General features: G+C 43.1%; 1 protein-coding gene across 1 annotated transcript in view; it reads right to left on the bottom strand.

Moving 5' to 3' along the window:
- Positions 1 to 14,762, bottom strand: part of LOC122564222 (myeloperoxidase-like) — an 83,472-nt gene that overhangs the window by 51,744 nt on the left and 16,966 nt on the right. The window contains exon 3 of the mRNA XM_043718919.1: positions 2,710 to 2,888. Within this exon, the coding sequence (XP_043574854.1) occupies positions 2,710 to 2,842 (133 nt within the window). The 5' untranslated portion in view covers positions 2,843 to 2,888. The remainder of the gene's footprint in view (positions 1 to 2,709; positions 2,889 to 14,762) is intronic.

Here is a 14,762-nt window from a genome sequence, read left to right as displayed (position 1 = left end):
TTTTGTTACCTTCCCTTGCACTTTCTTGGCTTCTTTTCTAGCTATTGGCCCAACTTTTTCAGATTCAGTCCTGACCCATTTTGCTGACTGGACTTCAGCCCTGTTTAATTCAAGTGGCTTTATGTGAGCCACTCCAAATCTCACATGTTTTACAGGCCCTTAGGTGGATTCTGAGTTCTCTCAGTTCTCAGCTGTTCTGCTGATTTCTGCTGATTTAATTCTTGTGCCACTCAAACCTCTCTAACTCTCACAGGGATTTACTGCCTACTGTGGGGCCACTGAACTTCTCTGAGTTCTCAACCTCCCACCCCAGGCCTTCTAGTTCTCTGCAGTCTTCCTGATGCTCTCCGGACTGACCTTTTCTATTTGCAGGAGATGTCATGCTGTCAGCCATTTTGGGAATCCAAAATGGTGCACGTGAGCGAATCATGGCTATAAGAGGAGTTGCTCCTTTTAGTGAGGTTTGTTTTCTCAGTGCTAAAATTGATTTCCTCCATTTCTCGGATCAGTAATTGCTATTTTTATTTCTAAGGGTTTTACGTTTTGTTTTTGAAACTTTAAAACAGAACATCAGAAACAACAAAGCTTTAAAGGGGAGGAAAGAGAGTCAAGAGGAGAGGGATTTTCAGGGGCGACTGCGTGTGAAGTTGAAGAATGGCTTTAGAGTTCAACAAAAGAAATTTTAAAAAACGCGAGCAGTGAATTTTCACAGCGGACTGACAGAATGTGCAAGTAACTCTGGAAGCCTGGGTTCAGTTCAAGAGAAACAAACAGTGATATTTCAGAGCTGACTTTGGAGTGATCCTCATTATAAAGAACAAAGAAAATTTATAGCCCAGAAACAGGCCCTTTGGCCCTCCAAGCCTGAGCCGATCCAAATCTACTGTCTCAACCAGTCGCCCAATTCCTAAGCAACTGTATCCCTCTGCTCCCCACCTAGTTATGCATCTGTCCAGATGCATCTTAAATGAATCTACCGTGCCTGCCTCTACTACCTCTGCTGGCAACGCGTTCCAGGCACCCACCACCCTCTGTGTGAAGTACTTGCCACGTGTATCCCCCTTAAACTTTTCACCTCTCACCTTGAAAGCGTGACCTCTCGTTATTGAATCCTTCACCCTGGGAAAAAGCTTATCTCTATCCACCCTGTCAATACCTTTCATGATTTTGTAAACCTTAATTAGGTCCCCCCTCAATCTCTTTTTTTCTAATGGAAACAAACCTAACCTACTCAAGCTCTCTTCATAGCTAGCACCTTCCATACCAGGTAACATCCTCGTAAACCTTCTCTGCACCCTCTCCAAAGCGTCCACATCCTTTTGGTAATGTGGCGACCAGTACTGTACACATAATTCTAAATGCGGCCGAACCAATGTCTTGTACAATTTTAACATGACCTGCCAGCTCTTATACTCAATTTCCCATCCAATGATGGCACGCATACTATCTGCCTTCTTGACCACTCTATCCACCTGTGCAGCAACCTCCAGGGTACAATGGACCTACATTCCCAGATCTCTCTGCCCATTAACCTTTCCCAAGGCTCTTCCGTTCAAGGTATAATTCGCTCTAGAATTGGTCTTGCCTAAATGCATCACCTCACATTATCAGAACTACTCATTGCTGGAAGTGTCAGGATTTCAGACCCTGATAGGCTAACTGTTTTGAAGACTTATAAAATGTATGAATCTTAATCTATTTTGTTTTATAAATATATAGCAATTGGTAAGGTAAGGTGGCAGAGGTATTCCAGGGAAAGTGGAATAGTTTAAGAGAAAGTCTGTCACAAAATGTAGGAAAAAGAAAGAATGATATTTTTGATTTACTGAGATCTGTCTCTTGGTTATATTTTAAAAATATAAAACATGGGAACTGATGTACCATAGAACACTATTTTAAGGGCAGTAAGACTGTGCTATTTTCTGGGTCTGTAGATTGTTTAAGGTGCAGAGATGGCCTTTAGTAGGGTGATGTGCTATTCCTGTCAGATGTGAGAGATTAGGGAGAATTTCAATGTTCCTAATGAGTATGTCTGCAGGACATGTGTTTGGTTGTGAGTCCTATCGGATTGTATCGATTGGTTGGAGCAGCAACTAGTTGCAATGAGGAATTTAGAGGAACCAAGGGATGCGATGCGTGGCAGTTCCAGGAAGGTAGAAAGACCACAGATACAGTCAGGTAGATGGATTACCTCCAGGAAACATAGGAGAGAGGGGCAGCTAATGCAGGATGTGGGTATCCCCATCTCAAAAAAATATGCTGTTTTGGATAATGCAGTGGGTGATGGATTCTCAGGGGAATGCAGCACTGATAGCCAGGACTCTGGCACCAGGACTGGCTCTAATGTAATGAGGGGTGTTTCAGGTTCCAAGCAATTGATTGTGATAGGGGACTGTCTAGTTAGAGGCAAGGACAGATGATTCTGCAGCTAATAGTGAGACATCAGAATGATGTTATTACCTCCCTGGTGCCAAGATCAAAGATGTCTGGAGATGGTGCAGAATATTTTCAAAGGGGAGAGTGATCAGCAGGAGGTTGTTGTACACATTGGTACCAACAACACAGGATATTAACTTTCTCCTGAAATTTAGTGAAAAATCCAGCAAAAAATATTCAACTAGCTTTAGCATAAACTAACTTCCAATTAGTAGATTAGAAAAGCAATATTTCAGATAACGTGACAATTTCAGATACAGTTTCAAATCTGACCTGATATTGTACTCTGTGAGCGTTTGTGGACGTGATGAGCCCTACGTTGGACGAGGCTCAGTGCAGCTTGCATGTACTCTGCAGACCTTATTCCTGTCCTGGTCTCTGCAGTGGGCTGATTGAAGAGGATCATTAGGTCCTTAAAGCTTGCTGATCTTCTTAGGAGTTTCTGCTTAACGCTGGAATAACAGGAAACCATTTTGCAGCAGAATTTAAATTATATTTATAATAAGCACACTGTAAGGTTGATTCAGAATCCGAAAGGGAGGAAAAAGCATGTGAATGACTGACCTCCAGAAAAGAAAATGGACCTTGCAATAAAGTTTGCAATTTGAAATAAGTTTCAGCCTGAGCTTAATTCCTGACAGATCAGACGTCAGGTGCAAAATAGTTCCAATATCAGCTCCTGCATAAACCAACAGTATCAATAAGAATTGATAAAGGGAGATTTGACGGTTAAGAAGGATATGCTCAGTAATTGTGGTGTATTATCAATTCCAGTTTTGCTCAATCTCTCTAATAGCAACAATAAATCAAGCAATCCATATCCTCCAGTTCTTCTCTTGTTCAGCTCAGTGGGACTACTGTCATTTGGTCCCACTTGTTATATACCAGAAGGCAACTGCTTTTAAGCAGAGTCCTCGCTTTTCATTTAACAGCAGTCCATAAAACTCACCCTGATTACTAGCTCTGCATATTTATATACTTTCTAAACATCCTGTTCAAAGTGCTATTACACAACTCGACACCAGATGGGACTTGAACACAGGCCTCCTGGCTCAAAGGTAGGGACACTACCACTGCATCACGAGAAACCTCCACTCGAACTCTATATTAATACAAGAACTTTATACCCAATTAATCCAAAATTATTATATCCATCACCTTTTCCCTCTTTCCCTTAGATCTCAGGCATTTTTCAGATCATATTAGATCATAATAGCTCCTCATTTTCTCTGATGAAATAAACCAGGATGTTATAAAAACAGTAAACACAAGCAAAACAAAATAGATACCGTTACAACAATTTGTATTTCCTTTTCTCTTACATATTAAAGTTGCATACATCCACTGCCCTGTATATCCAACAGTTTTGGAAATCTTACTCCTTTCTTCATAAAGCAATCAGATAGATTACTATTGCTATACACTCATAGGAGATTTTTCTGTTTTGCAACATTTGTTTAAAAACTGCATTATCAATCCCCAGTCTTTTCCATTCATATTTTCTGCTGAGTGTACATTCTCTCACAGTGGCTCTTTATCATCACAACACCCGATGGGTATTGCTGCTGAATTCTTTTTCAGAAGTTTATTCAATATTTTGCTGAGAAAAAGTGCCACACTGCAGTTCTGAAAAATAATTCCAAGACCTGAAACATTAACTCTGATTTCTCTCCACTGATGCTGCCAAACCTGCTGAGAGTTTCCAGCAAATATTGTTTTTCTTTCTGATTTCCAGCATCTGCTGTTTTTTGGTTGTTTTGGTTAGTTTTCAATACTTACTAAGATCCTTACTTCCTTGGGCCTGTCCATTCTTTAAGTCCCTCTTTCTTATCATAAACCATGGCTGTTTTTTTAAGGGCCTGAATGATATGATCTATTTGAGAAATGCAGTAAAATTTTGAGAAGGCCAGTGAGGCCGATTTTGAAGTCCACAATAACTGGCTGCATCTTTTAACTCAAGTTTCAGGCATCGATGAGAGATTCTGAGTCAGCCACTGTGAGTTTTTAAGGGCCCTTATTAATGCTCACTTCATTACTATGCAGCTTCCTGACCTACCACCCAGCACTATGATTGGATGGTGAGAATTCTTGACATGAACGTCAAAGCGGGTATCTGGTGACTTCAGTAGGTTACTCTACCTTCATGGATTCTGGATCAGTGGTGCTGGAAGAGCACAGCAATTCAGGCAGCATCCGACAAGCAGCAAAATCGACGTTTCGGGCAAAAGCCCTTCATCAGGAATAAAGGCAGAGAGCCTGAAGCATGGAGAGATAAGCGAGAGGAGGGTGGGGGTAGGGAGAAAGTAGCATAGAGTACAATAGGTGAGTGGGGGAGGAGATGAAGGTGATAGGTCAGACTGTTGAAGTCCACATTGGTGCCCTGGGGTTGAAGTGTTCTGAGGCGGAAGATGAGGCGTTCTTCCTCCAGGCATCTGGTGGTGACTACCTGGTCAGGTCCACGCCCCCCTACGACCCACCCTCCCATCCTGGCACTTTCCCCTGGAACTGTAAAACCTGTGCCCACACCTCCTCCCTCACCTCTATCACAAGGCCCTAAAGGAGCCTTCCACATCCATCAAAGTTTTACTTGCACATCCACTAATATCATTTATTGTATCCGTTGCTCCCGATGCGGTCTCCTCTACATTGGGGAGACTGGGCGCCTCCTAGCAGAGCGCTTTAGGGAACATCTCCGGGACACCCGCACCAATCAACCACACCGCCCCGTGGCCCAACATTTCAACTCCCCCTCCCACTCTGCCGAGGACATGGAGGTCCTGGGCCTCCTTCACCGCCGCTCCCTCACCACCAGACGCCTGGAGGAAGAACGCCTCATCTTCCGCCTCGGAACACTTCAACCCCATCTGATTTCCAGCATCTGCAGTCATTGTTTTTACTCTACCTTCATGTTGGTCACTGCCCAGCAGAATCCCAAGACACGATTCATGGGCACCAGCTCCTTGCACTTGTCATCCATGAGCTGTTGGTATCTGATAATTGCCAATGCTTCAGGAGCTTCATGGATCCACCTACAGGATTCTTAGTAAGTGCAGATTTACTGTGCAACATGCACCAGCAGCTAACATTGAAAGGCTGCAAGGACACTTTGCGTGCTGGGACAGGCACCCAGCTCAATGACTGGACCAGGCTATAGTGCAGGATGCTCACTTGCTGTCTTAGCACTCACTCATTTAGCTCCTATTTGGATGCTCCAAGCTTCCATGCCTTGGCTGGCTTTGCCATTGGCACATCATGACCAAATAACTTGCCTTGCTGATCAGCAGTCCACAGTCAAAGGGGGTCTACATCTGCACCATGTGCTAACAACTCACGAGGGCAAACACACTACATGTGCAGCAAGCAGACAGCCTTGTCTTAAAGTCTTAGGAAGGTAGTCATAGAGATGTACAGCACGGAAACAGACCCTTCAGTCCAACTCATCCATGCCGACCAGATATCCCAACCCAATCTAGTCCCACCTGACAGCATCCGGCCCATATCCCTCTAAACCCTTCCTATTCATATACCCATCCAAATGCCTCTTAAATGTTACAATTTTACCAGCCTCCACCACATCCTCTGGCAGCTCATTCCATGCATGTACCATCCTCTGCATGAAAAGGTTGCCCCTTAGTTCTCTGTTATATCGTTCCCCTCTCACCCTAAACCTATGTCCTCTAGCCCTGGACTCCCCCACGCCAGGGAAAAGACCTTGTCTACTTACCCTATCCATGCCCCACATAATTTTGTAAACCTCTATAAGGTCACTCCTCAGCCTCCGATGCTCCAGGGAAAACAGCTCCAGTATGATCTGCCTCTCCCTATAGCTTAAATCCTCCAACCCTGGCAACATCCTTGTAAATCTTTTCTGAATCCTTTTAGTTTTCACAACATCTTTCCGATAGGAAGGAGACCAGACTTGCACGCAATATTCCAACAGTGGCCGAACAAACATCCTGTACAGCTGCAACATGACCTCCCAGCTCCTGTACTTAATACTCTAACCAATAAAGGAAAGCATAACAAACGCCTCCTTCACTATCCTATCTACCTGCGACTCCACTTTCAAGGAGCTATGAACCTGCACTCCAAGGTCTCTTTGTTCAGCAACACTCCCTAGGATCTGACCATTAAGTGTGTAAGTCCTGCTAAGATTTGCTTTCCCAAAATGCAGCACCTCACATTTTTCTAAATTAAACTGCATCTGCCACTTCTCAGCCCAATGGCCCATCTGGTCCAGATCCTGTTGTAATCTGAGGTAACCTTCTTCACTGTCCATTACGCCTCCAAATTTGGTGTCATCTGCAAGCTTGCTAACTATACCTCTTATGCTCACATCCAAATCATTCATATAAATGACAAAACCCTCATCGAGTGTCCCTTCGGTCTGGGATCCTGGAGCAGAAAGTCCAGGGTAACCTCCCATTCCAGTCCAATGGATGGGCTACAGTCACAAAGATGGTCGGGCTGTTCTCAGTCAGGAGGCCCATGCCTCTGCTGTTCAAGGAGTGGATCACAGTGAGTCTTGTGACTTTGTAGCAGCCAGTCCAGGAGTAGGGCGAATGCAGTCGGGGAGATCTACAGGCTTCAGTCAGGGACTGGGCACTTCTCACTTGGGACTATCTGGTTAAGTTGCTTAAGCGGCTGGGCCATAGTCAGTCCATTGGGGCTGACCACAAAAACTAAAGGAAAAGGAGTTTGGGGGCACAAAGCAGGCCATTGCCAAAGGAACAAGACTCAGGAACCAACATGGATGGGAGCAAAGTAATGCAGGAGGGAGTGGCTTGTCCATGCCAAGAGCACTCTGGCATGGTCACCTCAAATGCCAGGGGCTGAGGGAGAAATGTGTGAGGAATGTGCTGGAAATCAAAACTGAGCAATGGGAAAGAGAATAGCCATGACCATACCTGGGGTATTTGTCTTGACCGTTGTGGAAGGAGACTGAAAGAGCCAATGATGCAAGGCCTTTTAAAGGGCAAGAACATTATACACAGACTCACCCACAGTATAGTGATGCAGCGCTGCAACTAGACTTTGAGTAACTCCAGGCGCCTTCAGTTCATTGAAGGTACCTAACTCATTACTGCCCCAAAGCACATGCAATGTCATTGCCACCGACTGATGGCACCACAACACAGATGCTAGGCTACTCATGTAAATACCAGTCAGACATGGTATATAACAGACACAAATCTGTCTGTACAAATCTAACAACTCAGTTTTCAAATGGGGGAGGAGCAATATTTTATTTAAAGGCCACAAACATATTGAATGGTGGAGCAAGCTTGAATGGCCAGATGATCTACTCTTGTTTTTTCTGATTTATTATGTTTTTATGTTTAAAGCTAATGGTCCAAGTCACTGTGCAGTTCAGGAATGGATATCTCACTTGTTAACTTGCTTACTAACCTGCCCATGTTTGACTCATGACAATGTAGAACCTCATTGTATTTAACATAGCTAAAATCTGACTCAAGAATACAGGTAATTTACTGTTAGATCCTGGGTAAACTGGGAAGCCTGGAATTGTAGTTTTGAGCATTCTAGTCAATATAATATCAGTAGGACCCAGCAAAAATGGTGAAAATAGCACTTTTTTACAGTCTCCAAGGGACTTTTGACAATCTTCTCCCAAAATTACTACAAGAGATTGAAATAGATCATGTGGACATTTGCCCTTGAGTTCATTGTATGAGATTAAATGTAATTATTGATCAGGAAGAGTTAATCAAAGACTAACTGTTTGTTGTAGACAATGTTATATGTCTGTGAATGTTAAGTTTGAAAATAATGCCAGCAAGTACAACCTAGTTTGTGATATTTGTTTGTTTGTTATTTGAAAGCTACACAAGAAAGAAAAGGTTCCTGACTGACTTGTATGTAAGTAATTGGAGAACATCATTGATTTTGAATGAGCTAATTTCATTGTGCAAGAAGTGCCGAAACCTATAATAACTTCTACCCTCCCCCATTCCTGCAAACCTTTCTTCAGGTTCTTATCCTACCCTCTGTGATATATACCGTACATAGTACACCTCTTTCCATACCCTCAGTTTTTCATCTGTTATGCGTGAGTGAGCTAAGATTTGTAGATTATATCTTGGAAGACAGTTGCACTCCAGTCCTAATCAGCAATGCAGCAATTGATGCTGTTTTGGATGTTAACCCAACAGAGTTCTACTTCCATGACACAAGAGCACCAGTATTCTCTAGGATCCAAAAACATGTATAAAAGCCCCTTCCATAAGCTCTTTCATCAAAGTTAATTTTACCAAAGGCTGATCCTCCTTAGATTTTGGCAGAGGAGATGCCATGAACATAGACGTTGTCAGCTTTAATTCCCTCTGCTCTCTTACCCCTTCATTTTGTTATGTCCCCATCTTACATTTCTTCCTCATTCCCTGCATTCTTTAAGCAGTTCTTTGCCACTATGAAAACACAGGCTGTTGAGAGTTAAACCCAGCTCAGTTCTGGTACCTCAGTTTATGCTTGGAAATACTAAACTCTATTAATGCTGTAAAATGGAGTAACAGCCCAGAGCTCCTCCAACATTCTAAGATGCATATCATGTGCCTCTTTACTTACAGAGCAAGGAGCTGTTACCAGCCCCAGTTTCCAGGTTTTGGGGACAGTGCAACGGAGTTTGTCTCTGCCTCACTCTCCTTTGTTTCTTGGTGAGAATTTGATCATTTCAGTGCAATGCAATTAGGAAAATGTTAAATAGTTATTTATCTAGTCAGAATACATTTCATATTATAATGAAGATAATAGGGAAACATTTAAATTGGTTGCTTAAGGTAACATCAATCATTCTTTTGTAATATTCCTTCCGAGGCAGTGCCTCCAAACATTAATGTGTACAAACAACATTCTGGAAATATCAACTGAATAAGTTTTCATTGTGTGTCATCAGTGTTGCTATAAACAGTGAACAATTAGAAAACACTAAGTCAGGATTAACTATCTTGACTCAAGGCCAATGTACCATATGTAATAGATATGGTCCAAGTCAGAATATTTGCTGAGCATGGCCAGCTAAAGTGAAAGGAGGTTGACCAGTTTGATTTCGGGGATGCAAGAGCTGTCATACAAGGAACAGTTGAATAGCTTGGGCTTGCACTCAAAGGAGCTCAAAAGAATAAGGGGGAATCTGATTGAGCGATGTAAAATGCTATAGGGGATTGATGAGGTAGCCATTGAACAGACATTCCCCTTTGTAAGACAGTCTCGAACATGAGGGCAAAGGTACAGAGTGAGAGAAGGTAGGTTCAAAACTGAGATGAGGAGAAGCTACCTCTCTCAGAGGGTTGTGAATCTGTGAAACTCACTGCCCCAGAGTGAGGTGGAGTCAGAATCAATCAACAAATTTAAGACACAAATAGATATGTTTCTGATGAAAAGTGGGTTAAAGGGCAATGGGGAACAGGCAGGAAAGTGGAGTTGAAGCTCAGCCAAGATCATGTTAAATGGTGGAGTGGGCTTGAAAAGCTGCTTTGTCTGATTCCTACACTCCTGTGGATGTTTTCTAGGATGTAATAGCATTTACACTGAAGGAACCATTTTGAGTTTGCTTGTACCAGATTTGTACATACCTTTGGAAAACGTGAATCTGTAAAATCTTTAACTATGCAGCATTCCCTAAAGCCAAATATGGACACTTTTTAAAACTGATTCATGGCATGTTTGTGAAGACATCAAATTAATTTTAGAGAGCAACATGGATGAAGGTACATGGATGGGATAGGTTGATATGAATATGGACCAAATACAGGGAAATGAGATTAGTTTAAATTGTGAGAACTGGGTGGCATGGGCAAGTTGGGCCGAAGGGCTTGTTTTCATGCTGTGGACTGTTATCACCCTGAGGCTCCAAGGCAAGAATTCGCTGATATAAATATGTAAAGGCCATTAAATATAACTCCATTACACCTGTTTTTTCTATATTGCTGTCAATTTGCCTCTAACATGGGAAGACAATGCATGTACACAGTTATGGTGCTCACCAGGGCTAGAATCATTAGTGCACGTGTACGGAGTGCGTCACACTATTTAAGTTAAAAGTCACACAACACCAAGTTATAGTCCAACAGGTTTAATTGAAAGCACACTAGCTTTCGGGGTGCTGCACCTTCATCAGGTGGTTGTGGAGGTTAAGATTGTAAGACACAGAAGGTGTAGCAAAAGTTTACAGTGTGATGTAACTGAAATTATATATTGAAAGCTTATTGGATGACACCCTTCAATATTTTCAATATAGAATTTCAGTTACATCACACTGTAAACTTTTTGCAATAAATTCTGTGTCTTACGGTCTTATACTCCACAACCACCTGATGAAGGAGCAGCGCTATGAAAGCGAGTGCTTCCAAATAAACCTGTCGGACTATAACCTGGTGTTTTAACTTTGTACAATCCAATCCAACACTGGCTCCTCCAAATCATGACACTAATTAAGGTCAGTCATTTTGAAGCACTAGCTCAGTTTCCTCCATCCATCAAATGAACACCCTCTGTCACCTCCCAAAGATAAGCATGAACTGCAAGACCTTCCCACTCTTTAAAATGGATCATCAACCACTTACAAGCTAACTGTTTATCCATTCCTACTTTACTGAGACTGGAGAAATGTTTAGTGCTATCCAGAGTTGTCGAAAGCTACTAAACTTTCCAAAGACTGGCACTGTATGTGCTGGTCCTGATTTCTGCAGAGTTGGATGCAGTGGCATGTATCCACAACGGCATGCCAGGAAGAATGAGCAGGGCAAGTTTCTGGGAGAGAGGGAAAGAGAAAAGGAGAAGGATTCCCAGCAGGAGGCCATATCCACCTAGTGTGTGCAGGGAACAATCCTCCCACTGACATCTCAGTGAGGAACAGTGGGCTGGACATACTGATACGAAGCATGGGGGGTCATGGGGGTGTGGAGCAAAGAGTATCCCCTGCCCAGGAACCAGTGCAACTCTATTGAGACTGCCCCGGGTCATCCCCAGTGTGATTAAAGGAGACTACTTGGTCAACAGGACTTCCAGGGCTGATTGTCCTACTTCCCATCAATTATTTTAAATTTCAAAAATATACTATATTCCTAACAATATCATATCGATACATACATTGTCCCTAAAACAGTTTGGTTCTGTACAGTAGCATATGAAATAACAAACAAACATTTGAGTTTGACTCTATCCAGTGTTATGGACCTGGCTGAACCACTCAAAACATTCTTAAGCAGGCAGCCCAGATCATAACTTTGCAATTTGTTTTGGTAAGTGTACAGTGAAAATTACCTGGACTAAATTAGCAAGGTTGACTACCAGGTTTAAAACAGACAAAAAATTAATTCACAAAGTTACACAATAAAACATGAAGAACAGAATAAAGAACCCCTACAGAACTCAAATCTATCCAAACTTGACGTCAGTATGCTGTTCTGAATGTACCCAACAGTCCCAATAAGCAAACTCCCTTTAAAACACAGCACAGAAAAGGGTCAGATACTTACAGGTTGATGTTTGAAGGGCAGAAGAGTTTCCACACAGCTCACTGTTGAACTCCCAGCCAGTTCTAGACTGAATTAAACTGCTCAGCTAGACACCTGACCACTTCCCTTTCATTCCATAGGTCACTTTAGATTAGATTCCCAACAGTGCAGAAACAAGCCCTTCAGCCCAAACTAACCCTCCAAAGACTAACCCACCTAGACCTGTTTCCCTCTGACTATTGCAACTCACACTATGGGCAATTTAACATGGCCAATTTACCTGACCTGCACATCTTTGGACTGTGGGAGGGGACCAGAGCATCTGGAAGAATCCCACACAGACATGGGGAAAACGTGCAAACTCTGCACAGACAGTTGCCAGAGGCTGGAATTGAACCTGGGACCCTAGTGCTGTGAGGCAGCAGTACTAACCACTGAGCCACCGTGCCACCCACTTCTAAAGCATGACCACTTTGGCCTGAAGTCTCATCTGTTTACATATAAACAAAAGGCCTTTCAAAATCCTTTTCATCTCTGTCCCAAACCAGTCTGATCAGAGCCCGGCCTAGTTTATCTTCCCTCAGAAAAAAATCAAGGGCAGAGTATTCTTGAGCCAAGGAACAGTTTTTAGAAAAAAAAGGGACTAGCTTTGTGATGCCAGCAAATAATCCAAATACATCTCTTACTTGTGCAAGATTATATTTACATAGATTTGAGGCATCGGGAGGGTCTGCTAACTGAATGGACCCCCAATGTGCCCTTCCAAAGGAAGTCTGGACAGAGATGCAGAGGTTTTTGTTTAGGTTTGTCCCAAGCAGCTCCATGACACTGGGTCCTGTGCTCTACGGTTTGTTCCCCAGGACGTACACTGAGACCAATATCAGGGGCACTTCAAGTACCATCAACTCTATGTTCCATCTGAAACTTGTTGCTCATCCAGAGTAAGATGTTGACCTTGACTGAGTGTTGCAGACTGGCGCATTCCAAGGTCCAGGACTACTTGCTGAGGGATGGATGAAAGCCTGGGGCAGCTTCCACTAAGGCACAGTGGGGAAAGGCAACCGTCTTTCTCTTGAAGTTAAATGGGGACCTGTTCAGTTATTGGACCCTCCGATGCCTGCCTCCTATCAATCAGCCAGATGCCAGCAGCTATCCAGTAATATTGCAGGTGGTTGTGGATCTGTTACTCTGGTAATGAGTCTCAGAAGACATCACCTGAGAGTGGGTTACTGGTATCCCAGGTCGTTTTAGAACATTTTTTTATTCAATATGTCATGAAATATTTATAGCCTCCAACTTAGCATGGGTGTCTCTTCAGAGTCTCTCCATCATTTGATGTCCTACATCACCAAAGACATGGTTTACTATTTATTTATTTGTATATTAACCTTTTACTCGGCAGTGGTCTCACAGGAGGTTCTGAAGGAGAAACAGCCACACAGTCTCAGAACTCAGGTAAACAGGGACAGGCTCACTAGGACATGGCAGTGGAGGGTGGGCAGTAAAAATGGATATTGATGTAAGGAACAAAGAGTTGTTTTCCTGTCGGATTGGCTGTCAGTGGGCCCCTCCTTTGGGCACAAAGTGCCTGAGCAGGAGAGACAACCTCGCGAGTCACTGGCAGACTAGTCAAGAATTAATTGGTGCAGTTGGTCCAGATGGCACAGACTCTTTCTGCAGCCACTGCACTTTGAATCCTATACATGACCCTGAATTAGCCTGAATTGACCCCTAGCTGAGGTTCTGCTTTTGAGTTAGCCTGCCCTGGAATGAATTGAGGGGAGCTGTAAGGGTGACCCTGCTCTATCCCTCTTTCTTGCCTCCTCCTTTACATGGCACTACCACCAACCTCAGAACCAGTCAACTTGCTCCTGCAGCAGCATTAAATACTCCTCACTGTCTCAGACGTCACCACTTTATAGGGAATTGCTTACTGAACTCTGACATCTGCTGCTGCTACAACTCCAGCCTCAGAGCAGGGCAAGGTCAGCACTGACAACATCTGTGAAAGTGACTGTGATTGTTGTTACAGATTTTGATCTTTAAACTGATTGGCAGATTTAATATCTGAAAGCTTCACGGACTTAAGATGTTTTCCATAAGACCATAAGACATAGGAGCAGAAATCAGGCCATTCAGGCCATCGAGTCTGCTGCACCATTCAATCATGGCTGATAGGTTTTTCAACACTATCTTCCCGCTTTCACCTGTAAACTTTGATCCCTTTGGAAATCAAGAACCTATCTATCTCTGTCTTAAATATACGCAATGACCTGGCCTCCACAGCTTGCTGTGGCAATGAATTACACAGATTCACCACTCTCTGGAGAAAGAAGTTTCTCCTTATTTTTTTTTTTAAAGGGTCTTCCCTTTCCTCTACCCTCAGGTCCTAGTCTCTCCTACCAATGGAAATATCTTCCCAACATGCATTCTGTCCAGGCCATTCAGTATTTGAAAAGTTTAAATCAAATCCCCCCTCATCCTTCTAAACTCCAATGAATATAGACCCAGAGTCCTCAAGCGTTCCTCATATGTTAACCCTTCCATTCCTGGGATCATTCTCGTGAACCTCTTCTGGACCTTCTCCAGGGACAATGCATCCTTCCTGAGGTATGGGCTCAAAATTACCCAAAATACTCTAAATGTGGTCTGAACAGACCCTTATAATGCCTCAGAAGCACATCTTTGCTTTTGTACTCTAGTCCTCTCGAGATGAATGATGAGATTGTATTTGCCTTCCTAAGTATCAACTCAACCTGCAAGTTTACCTTAAGAGAAACCTGGAAGAGGAGTCCCAAGTCCCTTTGCACTTCCGATTTCTGAATTTTCTCCCCATTTAGAAAGTAGTCC

Source organism: Chiloscyllium plagiosum, chromosome 28, assembly GCF_004010195.1.
Source record: "Chiloscyllium plagiosum isolate BGI_BamShark_2017 chromosome 28, ASM401019v2, whole genome shotgun sequence".
NCBI lineage: Eukaryota > Metazoa > Chordata > Chondrichthyes > Orectolobiformes > Hemiscylliidae > Chiloscyllium > Chiloscyllium plagiosum.
The sequence above is the reverse complement of the archived record's forward strand: the minus strand, read 5'-3'. Positions and strand labels throughout refer to the sequence as shown.